This window comes from Centruroides sculpturatus, unplaced genomic scaffold (assembly GCF_000671375.1).
Source record: "Centruroides sculpturatus isolate CEXI.00-Female unplaced genomic scaffold, Cexi_2.0 scaffold1048, whole genome shotgun sequence".
Taxonomy (NCBI): Eukaryota; Metazoa; Arthropoda; class Arachnida; order Scorpiones; family Buthidae; genus Centruroides; species Centruroides sculpturatus.
This window is the reverse complement of record NW_019385229.1, coordinates 154,517-179,594: the sequence shown is the minus strand read 5'-3', so window position 1 is coordinate 179,594 and position 25,078 is coordinate 154,517. Positions and strand designations below refer to the sequence as shown.

Genomic DNA, 25,078 nt, shown 5'->3' with positions numbered 1-25,078 from the left:
AAGTCGCGGGTAACAGCTAAAATTATATATATAACTCTTCTGTTTAAATACATGAATAAACGATCGAAATTTCACCTTCCTGGTGATTTTATGAACTTTATAACTCAAATAAACCTAAATGATTTTTTAGTATTAATTAGAATACAATAAAATTAATGTAATTATTGTAAAATGATGCTACTTAAGTATAGTCTTGACTTAATCTTTTAAAATACTTTGTCTTCTTAATTGCTGTATTTTTTGATTATAATCGCGATTAAATTACCCATCTAGGTCTTCATATTAGTTACAGGAATGCCTTTTACTGTATATTTTTGTTTTTTTAATTTGCTAACAATTATAGTTGTTACTTAATGTTATATACCTATATACAGGGTATTAAAAAAGTATACAGCATCCAAATGGTAGATAGTACACACCATACTGAGTAAAAAAAATCTTAGTAAACAGATCGAAAACTCGTCGTTTCTAAGATATTAACAGTTTTTATATGCTGGCAACATGATTGACTTACCGGCTTCTACATGTCGCTTGCGACGTGAAAGATAGAATAATCTTTCCAAATCTTTTCCTCGATATTTACGGAAGGTGCTCCACCTGTTCTACTTCCATTTCCGTGCACTCCTGGCATTTTAGAGTCTCGAATTCTCAAAAATTCTATGTTTTTGTCGAATTGTTTATCTCAAAAGATTGCGCTTTCGAGCTGTACTTTTCCTTTTTAGCTCAGTTCAGTGCGCATTATCTACCATATAAATGCTGAATACTTTTTAAACACCCGTATAAGACATATTAAACGTATCATAGTTTTATAAAGTGAAAAATAACCTAAAATTTTGCTGAACTGCAAACAATTTTTTGTTTGAGAATTAACTTACAAAAGTAAATTTGATACACTAATAGTTTTTTACTTATAGCAAATTTATAATAGTTAAATATACAGTTTTAAAAATTTAATTTTATATTTCTTTGTGTTTACACTCCTATTTTAATGTTAAGTTTAAATTTAAAAAAATTTTTTAAATGTGTGTCTTTATGATATTCATAGCAACATATAGATAATAGTTTAATAAAATTATCAAAATATAAAATGAATACTGTATTTAGTTTCATTTATTTCTTTTGTAATCTCTGTGTATTTAATTCTTTATATTTTCAATAATAAGTGTTTAGAAGAGCTATTTTCTTTGAATATTTTCTTGTGAAAACATGGAAGAAAATAAGTAAACTTTATTAAAATAATAGCAATAATAAAAGAAATCAGTAATTTAATAAGACTGCAATTACTGTATAATGATTTGAATTGATAATGTGATTTATTTAATTCATTTTGGCAAAATGAAATATATATTATGAAATGTTTATTAAAGTAAAATATTTTTCCAATTCTCTTCTAATTAAGGAAGTAAATGTAAGTAAACAATGAAAGAAATGTACAATTACCGATCTAAATGCTTTTTATAATATAATTTTAATAAACAATATTACATTAAGGGGAAAAAAACAAATATTACAGACAGATAACGTAGCAACAGAATTAACTATAAGTACACTGGACTTTCGCTAATCCGGCCATTCCTCACACAATGTGTGTCGGATTACTACAGGCAATGAATGACATCACCTGTTGCCTCCTTTACGGTTGTGAACTTACGTACAGTTATACAGTAATTTTATGTTTAATTCTTTATTAAATTTAATATTACAAGTTTACTGTACTGTACGTGCATTTAGAGAAACACAAATAAGATATAAAAAGAATGAGGGAGTATTCCGGATTAGCGAGTGCGTCTGTTTTGGATATGGTCTTTATACATAAATTTTATTCTATTACATGCTATTGCTTACAAAAATAGAAAAATACCGGAGAATCTAATTTCAATACTGAAGGCATAGCGCAGATGTAAGCTTAAATAAATCTCAAAATTAATAGATCCGGTAGATTATTCCCACGAAACCTATTAATTAATTCTTTACAGATTAATCCTTTCAGTACACAAGTTCTAAGAAAATAATTTATGCTTAATTGTGTTTAAAAGGCAATAAATATGACATTTATAAAATGCAGTGTTTATTATGTAAGTTAAAAATTAATCATCATCTAATTTTATTTAACCTTGGTTTAGATTAATTAATATAAGACTTTAAAAAATTGATTTAATATTAAAAGTTCTTTTAGAGTTGTTGTCTCGCAGACTAACTAACTTATAATAACCAATTTAAAATTATAAGAGGGAAAAAATCAATAGCGGATTCAGAAGTCTTTAGAGGAGGCGTAGAAAGGAAACAATGCGCCTTACAAAATTTTTTACTACCTGAGGCTTTACTCGGGAATAATCCCCGTGCACCCCAAAACCGCCCCTTGAAACAGCGATAATAAATAAATTAGAAAATTGATTACGTTACTCTTAAAAAGAATTATTAATACAATTTAAAATATCTTAAAATAGTTTGTAATTTGCTTTAAATGTGAGTATTCATGTAGTTTTGCACAAATTTTCTTCTAAAAATATAACAATTTATTTCAAGAAGTTGAATTTTAATAAAAGTACTGTACAATTAATCTCCAGCATTTAATTCTCCGAAGGGCCATTATAGTTGAACGCAACACTTAATTAACCGAAAATTAATTACGAAAAACAAACTTTAACACTATCTATTGGGAATTGAAGAATAAATAAGAGGAAAGAGAATGGACTTATAGCTCGTATCTCTAATTGCCAGCAGAATCTTTATGATTAAAAACAATCTTTATCCAGTGATTCCAGGAAGATATTAGCATCCGGTTACTGCCACCTACATTCTCTCATAAAAAATTTATAATCGTTGTCCGATGATAACTGTCTGTCCTCATCTCCTTAATTGCTTCGTTACACCCACGTTATACCTTTCACTCCTCCGCTAGCTCAGCTAAATGCTTGTTCTCTTTATCATTTCGCTGAAAATATCTGATCTCTAATCTTCGTTGAAGTTCTTTTATGAATTCAAAAGATTCTCTCCAATTTTACTTTTCAAAATTTGACCTACCAAACAACTAGGTTTAATATTTATTTTAAAAAAAGAAAGGAGAAAGAAATGCTTCTGATATCAAATTCTACTTTCTATGAATTATATCTTTTATTCGTTGTTCATTCTGCTGATAAACTAGTAGAGAAATGACAATCTTCATTATATGAATGCACGTGACTATTTGGAACCTTATACCTCACTATATTTGGAAGTAATCGATTTTAAGTCAAATAATTTTAAACAATTCAGCAAGGTTTGTTGAAATGAGAGATCGTATTATATCGCTTTAAAATTAATGTAGATATTAAATTTAGGAGACTATAAATGATGATTTTTAGCAGTAATTGAGGGGTGGGGTAACCATCATCCCTGTATTACTTAATCTACTGGAGGGGTGGAGGATCTAGAGCTCTAGATTGAAGAAAGGAAGAGAGAGAGAGAGAGAGGAAGGAGAAAGTGGATGCTGAGCAGATAGGATAACAATTTATCAGATTTTTGCTATAATAATTACAGATTATTTCGATTCAGATTTTTCATTTTAAGCAAATATGTTTAAATATAAAACGAGATTATAAACATTTTTTCCATTATTTTATTAGAAATTTTCAAATTATATTGCGAAAATAAAATATTACTAAGTATCTAACTACAAAAGAATTATCCCAGAAATGAAAATCTAAAAGGATTAATTGGATAAAATTTTAAGCAAGTTCTACATTTATAAGTTTGTTTGTTCGAAGTATTTATTATTTATTCATAAATTCTAAGATAATTGTTTCTAATTAATAGATTCGTTTTAAAGAGATATTTGAAATTGCAATCTTCGCATGTACGTGGCATGCCCTTTTCACTGAAGTTTCATTTATTATCTTTCTACATCAATTACTATAATCGCTTCGAACAAACAGGAACAATTTGTTTTATTCATTAAGGCTTTGTAACTCTGTTGTACTGTACAGGAACAAACAAACAAATCAATACTTAGCTACTCTTTCACAAATGTAGATCGAGCAATAGCAATATAGTGATGTCATACTAGATTGATATTCTAAATTAGACATAAATAATGAAACTTGGCCCAGCTGGCATTGATTGATCTAAATAGAAATTTATTCATTTAAATTATTCATATTTGAAGATTTTAAGTTTATCTGTAATAAGAATGGTCGTAAATTTATAATTCCTTTTAAAGGAATATTAAGTTATCTTGCGTATAAAGTGAATATTCGAGCATACACATTAGGATTAAATATTAATTACTTATTGAAATTATAATTCGAAAACTGCGATTAAATGATAGATTTATATCCAAATTAATTTACCTATATTAATACTTAGAAACTGTAGACATGTTAATGTATGTTGAAACTTCGCAATGCATTTGCAATAATTACTGTTTATATAAAATTAATTACTTATATCGATCTTATTAATAACTATATTATACCTATTAAGTTACGTATAAACTTTCGAACAAATATCAGTAACTGTTACATCAAAGCGTTATCTACAGATATATATTCTGTGTGTAAAGTAAATTAATAATAGTTTATTTTACAAAAACATAATGAAGAAGCTATCTTAAGAAGCTTTAATTTCTTTATTTTAGCGTACAAAACAGTAGCTTTAAGATTTTTCATTTTAACATTATAAAAATAGGAGCACTTAGGTTAGAACGTATATTAAACAAAGAAAAGAAAGATAATTAGCAATTATGGATAATGGAAATTGAACAAATCGATGGCGAGCGAAGAAATTAAAAACTTCAAATTGACATTTGCTGCTCTGAAACAAAGAAATAAAACGTTTTCAAACAGAACATGTTCGTCGTGTTCTTTCAAAGTAATGATAAACATGATTTATTGCCTAAGGACTTATATTTTTCGAAAGAAAAGAAAAATAATCAATAACACAGACAATCTTTTAAGTAATTTACTAAAAGTATATATTAACAAATCTTAACGATAAAATTTATACGACTACATATATTAAACCATAAATTAAATTTGCTTGTAAATGATATTTTATGTTAAAAGCTCAAAACCTCTAAAGGGGCTTACAAACAATATGATTTGCACTGTTTTGCATTATAAACTCATTAAAACTTGCCAGACTTGGGGGACAAAACTGTTTAATGGGTTTGCAATTGTGCAACTATATCACAATTAATTGGAAAATATATAGACATCCCAAAATTAGATGAATATATTTCAGAACATATTTGAAAGTAAAACGTTCGATTAATAATCAACATTTTATTATCTCAGATGTATAATTCATATCATTCATATGATTAATGGAACTTGTTATATGAAAATATGCGTAAAGTTAACTACAGTAATTATTCTGAATGAGGAAACTAATATCTATGCAGAGTTTCAAATATTCAAAATTGCCAATGTATGCGCTATTGTCTATCTGCAAACTTCGAGTTAGTTAACGTGAATTTCTGCTCCAGGACTTAGCGGATTACATATATATTGAAGAATTTACGAAAGAATTTTGGTATATGAAAGAAATCAATGAATAATACAGATTTCTTAGGTGAAAAAGTAGGAAAAAATATTCAATGTGCGGTATAAACATGTGAAAACTTGAATTAATGTTCCTTTCGTGTTTATACTAAACTCGCCGATTCGTATCGATCGAGAGAACTTTAAAGAAAAATCAAATACTTTTCCAGGTTAAATAAATAATTTATTCGTGTTTATTCTTTTTGAAATATAAATTCATAAGAATTTAATGGATTTGTTATTTTGTAATGTACAAAAGAAGAGATAATGTTCTTAATAGTTAATTCCACCCAAAATATAGATAGGTTGGAAAGACTTTACGAGCTAAACTGTGTTTATTGAATATATTCGGTATTTACCTGATGATGAATACATTCAGACTGTAGAAATTATTGGACTTTGTGAAGTGAAAAGTTAGAAAGTACTATGAAAAATGTAGGAAATTTATTATACTTTATAACAAAATTATAAGTAAATAAATAGAGGAAAAATAATGTATCTTTTGTTAGAATATTCAAATGCAGGAGCTTGTTTAATGGCTTGTTCCTTGGACTGTTTATTGAAAGAATTACAATAAATAATAAATTATTTATTATTTACTTTTAACATGCAAATGACAATTCACGAGTTAAATATTTTACCCATGAAATTACATTGTTTAAGTATGTAAATAAGTACATTTTTATGGGATATTAGCTTTTAATTAATACTTCACATCAGTGTGTTTGCTACACCAATATAATATCGTTACTTCCCAAAAATAATTGCTTAATTTTGCGTAAATAAAAATAATCTATTGTATGTTCTCGGTATCTATTTTAACTTACATTTGATTTAATCCTCCATTGAAGTGGAAGAATATTAGGGATACAAAAATTTCAGATTAATAAACTATGTAATTTTTATATGATTTCTTGTCTGATAAATGTAAAATTATTATTTTAACTCAATCATAATGACTAGAACTAGGAACTAGAAAACTGAGACACACGAAAGCTATTTGATATAAACATCTTTGGCATTGCGCGAATTTCAAACATGATTAAAATATCCATAGAAATGGCAATTTGTTTATGTAAACACAATTTACGAAAGCTTGTTGTTATGGCAATACTTTACTGTTTTAACTTTATGTATAACTCCAAATGTCGAACAGATTAACATCTGGCGAATTGTGGAGCTAAGGAAGGAGAACGAGATCATTTGTGGTTTCGGGATTATCCTTACTTAACTGAAAAAAAAAACGATATACTATATTGGTTCAATTGTAGTCGTTAAGATATGTAATTTAATTCGTTTAGGACGTAAACAGAAAGGTTTTGTCAAGTGCTTAAGACCAACTATGATGATTTGCTCGATATACTGTATAAGAAATGTTATCGTATATAGCAGTGTTTCTCAACCTCTAACGAATCGTCGCCCCTTCAACGTAGTATCGCCCCCTTCAATAAAACCGTTACGTAATATCGCTCCCTTCACTACAAAATTCCGATGCCGAGGGACAAGGCTAACGCCAAATGCGTACTGCATTGAATAGACTAGTGATTAGTATAATGTTATTTGTTTAATTATTGTACGATATAACGAATAAAATATCTAATTATTATTAATATAATGTTTTACTATATCGCCCAGAAAATTGTTTTTCTCCCCCCCAAAAAAATATAAATTGTTACTAATCGCCCCCTCAACATGGAAAAACGCCCACATGAGGGCGATATCGCCCCCGTTGAGAAACACTGGTATATAGTGTATAGTATAAACATTGTTTGTTATATGGAGAGAATGTGGCGATATTCATTGCCATCGGCAATGTACGGTACGTATTCATATTCTGTTTACGTATTATAAATAAATACATACTGTATTTGTTTACAATACAGTATATACAATACAATAAATCAACTATATCGGATATAGTTGATTTATACATAAATAAATGCTACTATGTAAACATTGCAAAAAGATATTCTACATAATTTTCGAATTTTCGTTCATACTATAATTCTTCCAAAAAATTTGAAAAGTAACTCAGGGTTTTTTCTAATTATAGAGTATGTTGCATATATAAAGTTGGATTTTTTGGCATTTAACGAGTCCGATGCATATTTATTGAAGATCGGTTCATATTATATCGTAATAATCTGTTGCATAACATTGCTCATGATGCTCAATATAGAAATTTACTTATTTTTCTCTTTAGTTGTCTACTAACGAGTAAGTTTCGCATTTTAATGTATTTCCAACTAAATGTATTTATTACGATTATTTTAATAGCTTGATACATTGCCGAGCTTTTAACGTTTAAAACAAACTAATGAAATAAAACTAATTATGCTCTAAATTACATATAGTCTATATTAGTGGTCCCCAACCCCGGGCCGCGGACCGGTACCGGTCTGTGGATCAAATGGTACCGGGCCGCCCAAGGAACATTAAATTACTGGTATTTCCATTCTATTTACTATGGTATATTTCTCTGGGATTTGTGCGACTTTTAATGGACGACGGAACAACGGTATAAACTGGACATAAGAAACACACTTCGGGTGTCATTGTCTCCTATTATCCCCAGATGGAACCGTCTTGTTGCAAAAAAACAAGCTCAGGGTTCTCATTGATTTAGCGTTCTAGTGAGTTAAAATGTTAAATCACATTATGTTCATTTTTTGGTGTAACTGTATTTTATTTTAAAGGCGTGTTTAAATACAATTAAATTAAAATTATTAAATTAAATCAATCTAAAATATAAACAATCAACGTCCCCCCTCAGTGGGCCGCAGTAAAATATCAAACGTTGACCGGTCCGCTATAAAATAGTTCGCTATAAAATAATCCGCGGCGATAAAAAGGTTGGGGACAGCTGGTCTGTATGATTCAGATACAATAAAAATAAAAATCGTAATATAACCGACAGCTAAAAATTAGGTTTAATCCAATGAAAATTTCGAGAAATAGAATTAGTAACGTAACCAGGGAGGGGACTTACGGGACCTGGGGCCATATTCTGGTCACTGTCTCTGGTCTCGCGTCTCTTGCAAGCCGGTCGCTGATTGGCTAATCCAAATGATTAGCCAATCAGCGACCTGCTTGCGAGAGACGAGAGACCAGAGACAGTGACCAGAATACGGCCCCTGCTCCACCTTACTCGAGAGATAAAACAAGTAGCGTAACTAGGAAGGGAGCTTTGTAAGTAAATAAATTAAGAAGTCAAATAAGTACAGGAAAAAATTTAATGTGACAAATGCACTTATACACACTATATAAAATATCTAAGACTTTACTCTTCATTCACTGCATTAGTATTTACATCCATAGTGGTACAGGGATGAATGCAGATTTTCTCCACTCCCAGTATCGGTTCTAGTTGCACTATCATATAGACTAGAAAATTAAGTTACAATCAGTTTACACGAATTATTTTATATTTCGTAAAAACTGATTTCGTTTTATCTAATTTTGAACATTTCAGATGATTATGTGTTATAATATTAATAAATTTGTTTTTTAAATATTACCAATTAATAGTTCGTTACGTTAAGTATTAAATATAAATATACTAAGAACAGGAAGAAAATTGCTTAGCGTGACAATAAGTTTTCGAAAATTTTACTTAAAAGGGGGGAAAAAAGACAATTACCTCGCTATTTAATTGATCATCATGAGCACAAAAAGAAAGTTTTAAACTTTAAATGGGAACTGGAAATTTCCACGTAATTATTTTCATTTTTTATCTTAGAAAAAGTTTTGATATGTCATTATAATTCAAAAAGTAAGAACTTTTATTAAAATATTATCGATATTTTTCTAGAACAACCGAAGTCAATTACTTACAAAAGTCGCAATTAAGAAGAAAAAAATGTTTTGGAATTAAAAAGCGTTATGTTATATGCCAAGAAAAGGTAATTTCAAATATTTTAAAATTATTAATTTTCGTACTTTATAACGTTTCCATATAAATTATCAAATAAATTCATTTTCTACAGGATTGCCCAGATCCTAAGGATTATCGTGCTCAACAATGTTCTTATTTTGATACGAAAATATATCAAGATCAGTATTACAAATGGATTCCTTATCTTAAGAGTGAGTTTGGAGGAACAGTGAATAATAAATAATGTTAATAAACTAACAAAATAACTTATTGTTTAAATTTGTTACTTTATTAAACATAATATATATACAAACTGTTTACTTTTCAGTAAAATGCAAGTAATTGACTATTAGATACTTATAAAACATTAAAAGTTTAATTACGATTAGTGTAGTAAATTGCTTCGGGTCTTTTGTGGATTATTTTGATATAAATTTATCAAAAGTTTTAATGTAAATTTAAATGAAATTTAGAAAAAGAAATATATTTCAACATGTATAAATTAGTATAAATGTAAATTTTAATGAAAATGTTTTTAGTTTTTCTTATTTTTATATTGCAAAACTAATTTCTAAAATTAAAAATAGTCTAGATCAGAGATGAAGAAATTGCGGCCTTTAGGACGTTGTCGCCCATTCTTTGCTCTTTTACTTTTTAGATAAATTAATTAAATTTTAATTTTAAAAATGTCTTATGAGCTATAGTATGATATTTTAAATTATATTTTTAGTCATTTTGCTTTATTATTTATTACAAGCTCTTAGCTCTTATGTTAAATGTATAACTTAACTTATGCAGCACACACCTATATAACACGCATCCTTATCAGATCACTCTTAAACGGGGTGCGGCCTTCCGATTAAAATGGTTTCCTATTATTGATTTAGATATTAATTTATGTATTAATTATGATAAATTTAGTAAAAGATACAAACAAAATAATTTTATAGCTGTAAATGAAATAATAAAGGTTGTTTTTTTTTGATGGGCTACGCAAACGTTACAAAGGGCGATCTACTTATGGGGGTATTTCCAAGGGAGACTTTCTATGGAAAATGACCCTATTTAGTTGACAGGTGACAAAAATTCGGGAAACTTCACGTGGCCAGCTCGTTGTTGGACGCGAACCCATGACGATTACCAATCAGTGTTCGGTAGTTTTATCTACTCGGCCATAGTGTATTAAAAGTATTATATTTAAGAGAAATCTTGTTTAAAAAAATTATTTATGATTAACATTAATAGCTTAGTTCTAATAAGTTTTTTTTTTTTAATTTTAGCACCCGAAGATTGTCAATTAAATTGTCGTCCGACTAATAAAAACTTTTTCGTGACATTTTTGAATAAAGTCGAAGACGGAACATCTTGCTCGGGAAATAATTTCGAGGACAAGATCTGCGTGGACGGACAATGTAAGGTAATATTTCTAAACCTTTATTAAGTGGTGAATACCAATTAAAAAATTGGATAAATCACTGTATAAATATGTAAATTCAATTGCTCTTAATCAATTCTGGTATATTGAAATCATTTCAAAACAAAATTAATTTAAAGTTTTATTATAATTTTGTGAAATTCAGTGTTTCATAATTCTTATATATTGATATATATATATATATAGAAATTGCTAAAAGTCAGATAATTCAGATGCATTTTAAGACGATTTTAAGAACAGCTGACTCGGTTAACTGACTTTTGGGATATTCTGCAAATTAGCCTATTCATGTATAAAATGAAGATTTAAAAACCACAATATGATTTGGATAAGTAATCGATAAAATTAGGATTCAATTATAAAATTTTCATCCCTCTACTAGAAGTGCGAATGCATTAATGTATTTACTGCTGTAGAAATTTCTTAATCTAGAAAGAATTCCAATTATTATGGAGTTCATTAAAATTTTATTATTACTTTTGTTAAGATTTGCAAATATTGCAAAAGACTCTACAGTCGTTTTTTCCTTAAACTATTACACCATAATATTAATTGCTATTGTTTAAATTAAATTTGATTTAACTACAAACAATTGCTTTCTGTTTGAATTTACTATTTATTTATTTGCAAAATTTATTGTAAATATAAATTCGGATTAAAATAATATCTGTTTTGCACTAAAATTGCATATTGTATTTATGAAGAAACAACCTTATGTGTTTTTCTAATAATTCTCTTCTGTTTAAATTTGCAATTAATTTAACTATAGAAGCTTCAGATGTCAAGAGGAAAAGTAGATAAAACCACAGAATACTGGTTGCGGGTTCGCGCCTGACTGACGTCTGGCCACGTGGAGTTTTCCGGGTTTTTGTAACGTGTGTATCACCTAAATAGGGCTCAGTTTCCCGTAGAAATTCCTTCCGGGAGGCATCTCCTAGGCAGATCTATGCAGAGGCCCTAAATAGACATTAGAAACAATAAAAAGTAGCAACATAGACTTGCATTGCACTACAAAATTATATTCTATAATTTATATCGATTATATTTGTATAAAATGAAATGAGGTTATTTAAAATTATGTAACATCTGTAATGTACGATTAAATTACATTATTTTTTCTAACAGGACAAGAATTGTTATATTCACAACTATTATGACATAATGACACGTATAATAGCTTTATCATAATATATTTTTTAATAGTTTATTTTTTATAAATTTATTAATACTTTTTTATTGAAAAGTTATTTTAGAAGAAATAATAATTCGTAACTTTGGGTAAATTTCCTAAAATTATTAAAGTGTAATGGCGAGTGTTTCGGTAATTTGCCTTTCGTTCGTTACAACACGGATTATAAACTACGTTTGAACATTGCAGTGTAATAATGTTTATTTAACTTAATGAACTTCTGTAATCAATTCGTTCTAAATGATCTATAATTTGTTTTTTTAAGTGTGAAATGATTGCTGTTTGTTTTAAAAGTTATCACGATGTTACGCCAGAGGCAATCGAAGCGATTTTCTCTAATCAAAACGATTATGTTTGAGTGAGTACATGAAAATTAAATTAATTAACGCTAGATTAGAAGTTTAAAGAATAGTTGTCGAATTGTAGGAAAGTTCACATCAACCGCCGAGCTAATTTGATAATCAAACTATTGTGACGATTCACTACAATCCTTCGTTCTTTGATTCAATCATTGACAATGTTTATCAGGAACTATAAATAGCAACAGTCACCAATAGATATAAAGGAAGAGGTGAATGTCCGTATTCTCCATTAGTTTTCATTCAAACTTCCCTTAGAATTAAAGTCAATGTCACCCTCTTAAGTTACTATAAACAATATTTCAATTAAAGTTTTGAATTTCGAATCTTTTTCCAAGTAAATTTCTTTTTGAAATTTTATAAACATTTTTTTAATTCTCAAAACAAAACTTTGAGAATGTTCAATACACGTATGTTGTGTGCTGTGTTGTGTGTTTCGTGTGTGTAGAATGTAAATAATAAAATTTAATAATAAAAAACGATAACTTTTTTTTACTCGATTTAGAAAAACGATAGAAAATATTAAGTAACGAATATGTCGTAAACAATTTTAGTTTTTTGCATATTTTATGATTCGTCTAACTATATTAAAATTTATATTAAAAGGTTTCTCAATAAGTTTGGGGAATATTATATAGATATCCGCGATACTTAATTAAGATGCACACTAACTAAAAAATCAGATGACAGATTCAAAATAATCTCTTTGAGAAAATGATGGCTTTTGACATTACATCTTCATCTTTTCCCACCTGATTTACTTAAAACTAATCTAAAATTCTAAATATTATTTAGTTTATTCTCGTGGAACGACGTCGGCTAAATTAAATTATCTCGCTTCTGAAATGTTGAAAGAATTTTGATATCTTTCTTAAGGTGAGCAGTTCTTATTCAATCAACCATTATTCGCTTATATTATATCAAAACTTTTGCACCTCTCAATCCTCTATGGTTCAATGTATCAATAATCCTCTGTTCTTTCACTGTTGATAAACGTTATGGACAAGAGGAAACTTTATTACGAGTATTTTCATCCTTTTACCCGATGTCTCTTTCTTCATACCATTTACAGCTTAGTAAAAGAAAATTTCAATTTCCTACTGTATAGATAATCTACTTTTCTTTTCAACAGAATAGAAAAAAAAAAGAGGCAGAAAACAATATTTTACCTGAAAACATAAATTGAAAATATCAGATTTCTATTTTATCGAAGATTTTCTTTTTTATTGACCTACATACTTCACGGCTAAATAAAAAAAAAATCATTAAATTCGAATACATTTTAAATAGTAATGAGAAACTTTTAAATTACATTTTATTATTATATTAATCTCAGTTTAAAAAATACTTAAAAATTATTTATTTTCAAGTATTTTAAACATAAATGCATTTTTTTTAAAGTCTTGTTTCAAGTTACCTTTTGTTTTTCGCCAATTTTTTTCTTTTCGAATGGGAAATTCAGATTTCTTTGTATATTGTCATCTCTTATAAAACTTAATTTATTAGTTTTTGTCTTTCCCATTTGTTTCGGATGATAACATAAGACAGACGGTATCCAATGTCTGACGCNTGACCAGAATTAGGCCCCTGCTCCACCTTACTCGAGAGATAAAACAAGTAGCGTAACTAGGAAGGGAGCTTTGTAAGTAAATAAATTAAGAAGTCAAATAAGTACAGGAAAAAATTTAATGTGACAAATGCACTTATACACACTATATAAAATATCTAAGACTTTACTCTTCATTCACTGCATTAGTATTTACATCCATAGTGGTACAGGGATGAATGCAGATTTTCTCCACTCCCAGTATCGGTTCTAGTTGCACTATCATATAGACTAGAAAATTAAGTTACAATCAGTTTACACGAATTATTTTATATTTCGTAAAAACTGATTTCGTTTTATCTAATTTTGAACATTTCAGATGATTATGTGTTATAATATTAATAAATTTGTTTTTTAAATATTACCAATTAATAGTTCGTTACGTTAAGTATTAAATATAAATATACTAAGAACAGGAAGAAAATTGCTTAGCGTGACAATAAGTTTTCGAAAATTTTACTTAAAAGGGGGGAAAAAAGACAATTACCTCGCTATTTAATTGATCATCATGAGCACAAAAAGAAAGTTTTAAACTTTAAATGGGAACTGGAAATTTCCACGTAATTATTTTCATTTTTTATCTTAGAAAAAGTTTTGATATGTCATTATAATTCAAAAAGTAAGAACTTTTATTAAAATATTATCGATATTTTTCTAGAACAACCGAAGTCAATTACTTACAAAAGTCGCAATTAAGAAGAAAAAAATGTTTTGGAATTAAAAAGCGTTATGTTGTATGCCAAGAAAAGGTAATTTCAAATATTTTAAAATTATTAATTTTCGTACTTTATAACGTTTCCATATAAATTATCAAATAAATTCATTTTCTACAGGATTGCCCAGATCCTAAGGATTATCGTGCTCAACAATGTTCTTATTTTGATACGAAAATATATCAAGATCAGTATTACAAATGGATTCCTTATCTTAAGAGTGAGTTTGGAGGAACAGTGAATAATAAATAATGTTAATAAACTAACAAAATAACTTATTGTTTAAATTTGTTACTTTATTAAACATAATATATATACAAACTGTTTACTTTTCAGTAAAATGCAAGTAATTGACTATTAGATACTTATAAAACATTAAAAGTTTAATTACGATTAGTGTAGTAAATTGCTTCGGGTCTTTTGTGGATTATTTTGATATAAATTTATCAAAAGTTTTAATGTAAATTTAAATGAAATTTAGAAAAAGAAATATATTTCAACATGTATAAATTAGTATAAATGTAAATTTTAATGAAAATGTTTTTAGTTTTTCTTATTTTTATATTGCAAAACTAATTTCTAAAATTAAAAATAGTCTAGATCAGAGATGAAGAAATTGCGGCCTTTAGGACGTTGTCGCCCATTCTTTGCTCTTTTACTTTTTAGATAAATTAATTAAATTTTAATTTTAAAAATGTCTTATGAGCTATAGTATGATATTTTAAATTATATTTTTAGTCATTTTGCTTTATTATTTATTACAAGCTCTTAGCTCTTATGTTAAATGTATAACTTAACTTATGCAGCACACACCTATATAACACGCATCCTTATCAGATCACTCTTAAACGGGGTGCGGCCTTCCGATTAAAATGGTTTCCTATTATTGATTTAGATATTAATTTATGTATTAATTATGATAAATTTAGTAAAAGATACAAACAAAATAATTTTATAGCTGTAAATGAAATAATAAAGGTTGTTTTTTTTTGATGGGCTACGCAAACGTTACAAAGGGCGATCTACTTATGGGGGTATTTCCAAGGGAGACTTTCTATGGAAAATGACCCTATTTAGTTGACAGGTGACAAAAATTCGGGAAACTTCACGTGGCCAGCTCGTTGTTGGACGCGAACCCATGACGATTACCAATCAGTGTTCGGTAGTTTTATCTACTCGGCCATAGTGTATTAAAAGTATTATATTTAAGAGAAATCTTGTTTAAAAAAATTATTTATGATTAACATTAATAGCTTAGTTCTAATAAGTTTTTTTTTTTTAATTTTAGCACCCGAAGATTGTCAATTAAATTGTCGTCCGACTAATAAAAACTTTTTCGTGACATTTTTGAATAAAGTCGAAGACGGAACATCTTGCTCGGGAAATAATTTCGAGGACAAGATCTGCGTGGACGGACAATGTAAGGTAATATTTCTAAACCTTTATTAAGTGGTGAATACCAATTAAAAAATTGGATAAATCACTGTATAAATATGTAAATTCAATTGCTCTTAATCAATTCTGGTATATTGAAATCATTTCAAAACAAAATTAATTTAAAGTTTTATTATAATTTTGTGAAATTCAGTGTTTCATAATTCTTATATATTGATATATATATATATATAGAAATTGCTAAAAGTCAGATAATTCAGATGCATTTTAAGACGATTTTAAGAACAGCTGACTCGGTTAACTGACTTTTGGGATATTCTGCAAATTAGCCTATTCATGTATAAAATGAAGATTTAAAAACCACAATATGATTTGGATAAGTAATCGATAAAATTAGGATTCAATTATAAAATTTTCATCCCTCTACTAGAAGTGCGAATGCATTAATGTATTTACTGCTGTAGAAATTTCTTAATCTAGAAAGAATTCCAATTATTATGGAGTTCATTAAAATTTTATTATTACTTTTGTTAAGATTTGCAAATATTGCAAAAGACTCTACAGTCGTTTTTTCCTTAAACTATTACACCATAATATTAATTGCTATTGTTTAAATTAAATTTGATTTAACTACAAACAATTGCTTTCTGTTTGAATTTACTATTTATTTATTTGCAAAATTTATTGTAAATATAAATTCGGATTAAAATAATATCTGTTTTGCACTAAAATTGCATATTGTATTTATGAAGAAACAACCTTATGTGTTTTTCTAATAATTCTCTTCTGTTTAAATTTGCAATTAATTTAACTATAGAAGCTTCAGATGTCAAGAGGAAAAGTAGATAAAACCACAGAATACTGGTTGCGGGTTCGCGCCTGACTGACGTCTGGCCACGTGGAGTTTTCCGGGTTTTTGTAACGTGTGTATCACCTAAATAGGGCTCAGTTTCCCGTAGAAATTCCTTCCGGGAGGCATCTCCTAGGCAGATCTATGCAGAGGCCCTAAATAGACATTAGAAACAATAAAAAGTAGCAACATAGACTTGCATTGCACTACAAAATTATATTCTATAATTTATATCGATTATATTTGTATAAAATGAAATGAGGTTATTTAAAATTATGTAACATCTGTAATGTACGATTAAATTACATTATTTTTTCTAACAGGACAAGAATTGTTATATTCACAACTATTATGACATAATGACACGTATAATAGCTTTATCATAATATATTTTTGAATAGTTTATTTTTTATAAATTTATTAATACTTTTTTATTGAAAAGTTATTTTAGAAGAAATAATAATTCGTAACTTTGGGTAAATTTCCTAAAATTATTAAAGTGTAATGGCGAGTGTTTCGGTAATTTGCCTTTCGTTCGTTACAACACGGATTATAAACTACGTTTGAACATTGCAGTGTAATAATGTTTATTTAACTTAATGAACTTCTGTAATCAATTCGTTCTAAATGATCTATAATTTGTTTTTTTAAGTGTGAAATGATTGCTGTTTGTTTTAAAAGTTATCACGATGTTACGCCAGAGGCAATCGAAGCGATTTTCTCTAATCAAAACGATTATGTTTGAGTGAGTACATGAAAATTAAATTAATTAACGCTAGATTAGAAGTTTAAAGAATAGTTGTCGAATTGTAGGAAAGTTCACATCAACCGCCGAGCTAATTTGATAATCAAACTATTGTGACGATTCACTACAATCCTTCGTTCTTTGATTCAATCATTGACAATGTTTATCAGGAACTATAAATAGCAACAGTCACCAATAGATATAAAGGAAGAGGTGAATGTCCGTATTCTCCATTAGTTTTCATTCAAACTTCCCTTAGAATTAAAGTCAATGTCACCCTCTTAAGTTACTATAAACAATATTTCAATTAAAGTTTTGAATTTCGAATCTTTTTCCAAGTAAATTTCTTTTTGAAATTTTATAAACATTTTTTTAATTCTCAAAACAAAACTTTGAGAATGTTCAATACACGTATGTTGTGTGCTGTGTTGTGTGTTTCGTGTGTGTAGAATGTAAATAATAAAATTTAATAATAAAAAACGATAACTTTTTTTTACTCGATTTAGAAAAACGATAGAAAATATTAAGTAACGAATATGTCGTAAACAATTTTAGTTTTTTGCATATTTTATGATTCGTCTAACTATATTAAAATTTATATTAAAAGGTTTCTCAATAAGTTTGGGGAATATTATATAGATATCCGCGATACTTAATTAAGATGCACACTAACTAAAAAATCAGATGACAGATTCAAAATAATCTCTTTGAGAAAATGATGGCTTTTGACATTACATCTTCATCTTTTCCCACCTGATTTACTTAAAACTAATCTAAAATTCTAAATATTATTTAGTTTATTCTCGTGGAACGACGTCGGCTAAATTAAATTATCTCGCTTCTGAAATGTTGAAAGAATTTTGATATCTTTCTTAAGGTGAGCAGTTCTTATTCAATCAACCATTATTCGCTTATATTATATCAAAACTTTTGCACCTCTCAATCCTCTATGGTTCAATGTATCAATAATCCTCTGTTCTTTCACTGTTGATAAACGTTATGGACAAGAGGAAACTTTATTACGAGTATTTTCATCCTTTTACCCGATGTCTCTTTCTTCATACCATTTACAGCTTAGTAAAAGAAAATTTCAATTTCCTACTGTATAGATAATCTACTTTTCTTTTCAACAGAATAGAAAAAAAAGAGGCAGAAAACAATATTTTACCTGAAAACATAAATTGAAAATATCAGATTTCTATTTTATCGAAGATTTTCTTTTTTATTGACCTACATACTTCACGGCTAAATAAAAAAAAAATCATTAAATTCGAATACATTTTAAATAGTAATGAGAAACTTTTAAATTACATTTTATTATTATATTAATCTCAGTTTAAAAAATACTTAAAAATTATTTATTTTCAAGTATTTTAAACATAAATGCATTTTTTTTAAAGTCTTGTTTCAAGTTACCTTTTGTTTTTCGCCAATTTTTTTTCTTTTCGAATGGGAAATTCAGATTTCTTTGTATATTGTCATCTCTTATAAAACTTAATTTATTAGTTTTTGTCTTTCCCATTTGTTTCGGATGATAACATAAGACAGACGGTATCCAATGTCTGACGCGACACTTCAAGCAGATAAGAGGTCGACATTAAACCACTCGGTCTCTTATCATGGATGAAGTAGACAAGGGCGTTTCCTGTCTCCTATTTCGATGATCCCGTCTTACCCATGTGCACATTTACATGCCCTATATACTAATATTCGAAATATAAAATGTCATTTTGTTGTTCCTGTATTTACTATTAAGTCAACGATTAAATATTCCGTTTTTCTTAGAAGTTTAAAGCATTAATTTCCGTTGTTAAAATTATTGTAAAAAATATAATTTATATTATAAAACATATTTATAAGCTGTATACGTAATTTGCTGCATACGGAAGCATATTAATTATACATAACTTACTATAAAAATGGGAAGTTGTGATTATATTTTTTTTCTTAAAGTATAAATATATTTAAGTGCTCGATATAGTTTTATGAATGAAGTGTTTACTATTTATGGCAACAATAAAATTTAATATTATCCCGCTGGAAACTTGTGGATTGTAAGGTTAAATTTAATCTCTAGAAAGTATGAACTTTATTTTCAAAGCTTTTAAAAGCAGATTTCATACTTTTTTGAAGAATGTCTAAAGGCCAAACAAAAAAAGTTATTCTCTGTCCGACAGCAAACGGCACTTTAGCGATAACACTATATAAAGGTTATGACTCAATATCTATCTTTTTAAAACTTCCAGGCAAGTTTATTCCTGAATGACACGGATAATTTATTTGCTTGGAATTATGTGGATTAGTGTTTTAAAAATTTTCTATCAATTTAAAAAAAAATCTAACAATTTGTTATGAAATTTATGCCACGTGCGAAAATTTACACTATTCGTTTTATTATAATCTTTAGACGTTCTTTTTGTATTTTCTTTTTTGAATGATGTAATCAAGTCTTTTTGAAAAAAAATTACAGCATAAAGAAGGTAAATTAGCGAATGTAAATGACTAATTGTTTAAATTAATCAGACAATTTACTCAGGATTTTTCCTTCGCGAAGAACTGAAGCAAAGCAGTCGAAAGAAATTATATTTAAAATTATACTGTGGTTTTCTAATGTTTCTATAAATTAATTTTCTTGATTATCATTTTAATAAATTTCAAGTAAATACCTGTATAAACAGCAATCGCACGATATGCAAAGAAACCTGCCATAAAGGAAAAAGGATTCGTTTTTCCTTTATGGCAGGTTTCTATTTAGAAAATGTTTTATTGTATTTAAGTAGAGAAGAACGCTCATATTATTATCTAAGCTGTTATAAAATTTAAATGAGAAATTAAATTTCAATTCTTAAAATATTTTTTACAATAAAATTTATTGAAATTATTACAAACAACGTGCAAAATTCAGTGAAAATCTATGAAATTAATTGCATACTGTAGTATACTTGTCTAAAGACAAAATTGATTGTTCAGATATATCAAGTTCAAATGTTATATTAATTTAAATTTTACACGTGGGTATTCAATCACGGACAGAAACAAGCAAACGAAAGACAAAGACAACAAAACGTTTTCAGAAAAATAGGCGCAACAAGGTTAAATGAAGCAACGAATACCTGAAATAAGAAAAAGATGTAACGCATAATCAATAGAACAATGAACAGCACACAAGAAACTGAAACAGGAACAATACGCACAATGAAGACATGCGTAGGAATTAATAAAGATGTCTTGTAAATGGAAAGAGAAAAAAATCAAAGACATGAAGGCTAGGATGAGGATCTGGTCGAAACAGGATATCTATTTCTAAAGCGGGAATGTACAATTTTTATATGAAATTAAAACTTTTCTCTGCTGAGATCACAAAGACTATGAGAAATAAGCTTTGTTCAATATGTTTTATATGTGATTTTAAAATTATGTAAATATAAATATAAAAGCTAAATTAATTAATTTAAAATGAAGATATTTCGATCGTAAAAAAATAAAATATATTTATAGAAAATGAATTGCTCGTATCAATATCAATAATAATGCTTTTGAAACTGAAGCAAAATCTATCGAACTTACTATAAAATAAAAAGTTTCCGGTGTTATCAAACAGTAAAGGAAATCGGGCCAATCTTCCAACCATGGTTATACCACTTGATAAATTGCAATATAGAGATGAAAATTGATTATATACCAGCGATGGTATCTTTGTTAGAGTATTTTTTTCATTGAAAGTTGACATCTCCATTAAAGAAAGAAGTAAAACATTTGGCTTTTCAGTTGAAATATTATGACACAGATCGTAGATGATGCTTGTATTATTACTGAGGCAAATATATTTTTTAATCGTTAAATTATACCTTCAATTTTTTAATTACGTAATTTATAGATTACAAAAAGGTTTAACGAATATATGCATATATTGGTTTAATTCTTTTTATTTTGTTGACGGGAATCCTTAAGTTAGAACAATTTAGAAAGGCATGAGAGCGACACACCAAAGAAGAATCTAACTAGACCCTTTCTGAAGGAAGCGCGACACGCTTCCATGATGCCATACGAGTTTCCAGAACGTTACTATCAAAGAACTGTAAGTCTCATAAATTAAGCAGTGATTACTTTATTTTTTTATAAGTGTTTCATTTAACGATGGTACTCTGTCTTAGGAAAGCATATTCTATCTCTAGAGCTTTCCTTGATGTTCCCTGTTTGACCTATCTACCCCTAGACATTAGGGTATAAATTTTCATCTCTTGTTTATTTTTAACTAGTTTTCCAAAGCGAAACAAAAAAATATATAATATATATAATAATTTCTTTGCGTGTATTGATTCTAAGAAGAAAAGAAATTTCTTTAGGACAATTTTATTTTTGTGTCTAGAATTTTGTTTTGTATTAAATACATATTAAAAATTAATTTTATAAATATTTATTCTTTATTTTCTTCTAGAAATTATATTTTAGAAGAAAGCGACTTTTCATTTAAATTTTAAATAATAATAAAGTCAAATATCTAGAGAATTAGTAATTATATAAATATTACATTGTTTACATTTTCATTGGTTTAATGTTCCAAAACAAGATATTAGCCTTCGGGAATATTAATTTATTAAAATTTATATATTTTAGTATTTATTTTTATTTAAGAATTGTTTAATCAAATTTAGCTTATTATAGTAAACAGTAATAATAATAAATTAATAAGCAATTTTCTTTCATTTGAAGTACATGTTAGATGCTAGTAATGTCATTTTCCTTAAGAAATATGAAGAATAATTGAATCTAATATCGTAATGGAATTATTTTAATATACTAATTTCCATAAATTAAGGAACAAATGGAAAAATGGCGAAAAGTTGGCTAAGTACAGTTCAGTATGCACGAAACTGGGATATGTTACAGGCCAAAGTATATAGCATCGATGTACTGTACGTAATGCACTCGAGTTCGTTTGCATAGGTTTATACAAATGCGCAAGAGTGTAAAACCTGATCTGCTCAGTGCAGATATATTATTGCGAAGTAAAACATTCAGGTACAGATCATCGAGTTCATCTTAGTCTATTAACTGTTAACGTTATTATTACAAAGCTGGCAGCCAATATTATTGTCAATAAGTCGTAATACTGTAGCTTGTCGCTCTAATTGGATGAGGATGACCTGCAAGTCTGGTTCTCGCCTCCGTTATGTCGGATGGAAATGTTTTCCATATTCCACATTAAGTCGCATTGCAACAATATTTTGTATCCCTTCGTTCGTCGTATGCAGCAACAAATGATGTGACATTTATACTGCAAGGCCGTAATATCCGTATAGAACAGGGGTGGGCAAGCAAGAGTTCAGTTTGAGCCGAAATGTAAGTTTTGCAAAATGCATGGGAGCCGCAGTTCTGTACTTTTTTTATTCTGTATTGCAATTCTGTACCGCGATTTTATTATATAATATAAATATAATATAAAACAAAATATTGAATTTTTTTAATAAACATATTTTCACAAAATTGTGGAAATAAAATTGTAAAAATAATAATAATAAGCAGAAATTAACACTTTCAGCAAGAGCCACATGTAACTCAAAAAGAGACGCATTTGTCCATGTCTGGTGTAGAGTGCAGCATGCACGCTCTCCCTATCGTGCCTGTCTGTGACGCTCTTGGGTAGGCGCATTGATGCCATCTAACTGTTTTTGCAAATAGGCATAGCTGTCTATGGATCTCATTATGAACAGCATGAAACATTGCTGTTAGGGGCAACCACACTCCTAATTGAGCTCTTTATTTCTATGTAATTTTGATATCTGAATTTATGACTTTTTCATTTGTACAGCTAATACAAAAGGTAAATGCTTTGTATCAAATATTTTTGTCCTTTTTTAGTAATATATGGTACGATAAAGAATACCACCAAATTTCATTCAAATTGCAAACATATGTTTTGTTACAGCGATATTTTCTTAGATAAATCATAGCGATTTTTCTATTTGTTCTTAATTTAAGGAAACCAGTGCGGTATATAACATTGATATAATTGTATGTAATTATTATAAATAAATAAATTTCATGCTCTAAGAAATATTATAATTAAATGAAATTTCAATAGAGATAAAAATTTTGAGGTGATATTGGGAAAAATAAGATAAATTAAGTTAAATTTTCCAATATTTTTACCAATATTCTTAATATTAGTATGAATATTGGAAAATTTAACAATGGGAAAGTCAGAATGTTTAGATTTTAATGAAAATTATTTAGAGATATACAGTACTTTCCTTACAAGTGTTTCTATTATATATACTTTTCATTTGAAGATAATATCTAAATTATGGAAACTATTGTTTTGAAGGAAAATGTATTTTCNTCTTAGATAAATCATAGCGATTTTTCTATTTGTTCTTAATTTAAGGAAACCAGTGCGGTATATAACATTGATATAATTGTATGTAATTATTATAAATAAATAAATTTCATGCTCTAAGAAATATTATAATTAAATTAAATTACAATAGAGATAAAAAATTTGAGATGATATTGGGAAAAATAAGATAAATTAAGTTAAATTGTCCAATATTTATACCAATATTCTTAATATTAGTATGAATATTGGAAAATTTAACAAGGGGAAAGTGAGAATGTTTAGATTTTAATGAAAATTATTTAGAGATATACTTTCCTTATAAGTGTTTCCGTTATATATACTTTTCATTTGAAGATAATACAGTAGAGCGTCGTTTATCCGAAAGCTGGTTATCCGAAACGTCCGTTATCCGAAATCATTCTAGTCGGCAAATTTAAATTTTCGCTAGTGCTGTGGCTCTGCAATCTTCGGCTATTTCTCGGGCTACTCAAATATTTTACGTTTTTGATACTAAACTATCATCTGAAGTATAATTTTTTTATTGTTTTTATATTTCTCAATAAATTTATTTTGTTTGTACAAAATAAAAAAAAAATTTAACGATACAATAGTCTTCGTTAGGCTTAACATCGACGAAACAACGCGAAGCGACACGCAACGGAGAGAAATTTCAACATGGGATAAATTAATATATTTTTTCGTACATGATTCGTTATCCGAAAAATAAGTTATCCGAACCACCCCAGTCCCCAATTGATTCGGATAAACGACGCTCTACTGTATCTATAAATTATGGAAACTATAGTTTTGAAGGATAATGTATTTTCGAGTAATTTTTAGAAAAAGAAAGTTACGATTTTGTTATATAGGCCCTATATAGCCTATATATATACCGTTATGCCGAATACATATACTGTATATGCACACTAGAGATGTGCTTTCCATAACGACGGACATAATTTCAAAAAAGCCATTAAAATGTTTTGTATTATTCCAATGATGTAATATAAAACTATCGCTACTTCTCAAATTAATTCTTGTTCAAATATCAAG

The 25,078-nt window shown here is 27.9% G+C and overlaps 2 protein-coding genes across 2 annotated transcripts in view; both read left to right on the top strand.

Annotated features, from left to right (window-relative positions):
• The window catches only part of LOC111636458 (papilin-like), a 16,094-nt gene extending 4,364 nt beyond the window's left edge, over positions 1–11,730 (top strand). The window contains exons 3-6 of the mRNA XM_023381718.1: positions 9,331–9,421; positions 9,506–9,605; positions 10,674–10,810; positions 11,598–11,730. Of these exons, the coding sequence (XP_023237486.1) occupies positions 9,331–9,421; positions 9,506–9,605; positions 10,674–10,810; positions 11,598–11,663 (394 nt within the window). The 3' untranslated portion in view covers positions 11,664–11,730. The remainder of the gene's footprint in view (positions 1–9,330; positions 9,422–9,505; positions 9,606–10,673; positions 10,811–11,597) is intronic.
• Positions 11,731–12,911: 1,181 nt separating this feature from the next.
• LOC111636455 (thrombospondin type-1 domain-containing protein 4-like) overlaps positions 12,912–25,078 on the top strand; it is a 100,108-nt gene continuing 87,941 nt past the window's right edge. Inside the window, exons 1-4 of the mRNA XM_023381704.1 lie at positions 12,912–12,916; positions 14,641–14,731; positions 14,816–14,915; positions 15,984–16,120. Coding sequence (XP_023237472.1) covers positions 12,912–12,916; positions 14,641–14,731; positions 14,816–14,915; positions 15,984–16,120 — 333 coding nt within the window. The remainder of the gene's footprint in view (positions 12,917–14,640; positions 14,732–14,815; positions 14,916–15,983; positions 16,121–25,078) is intronic.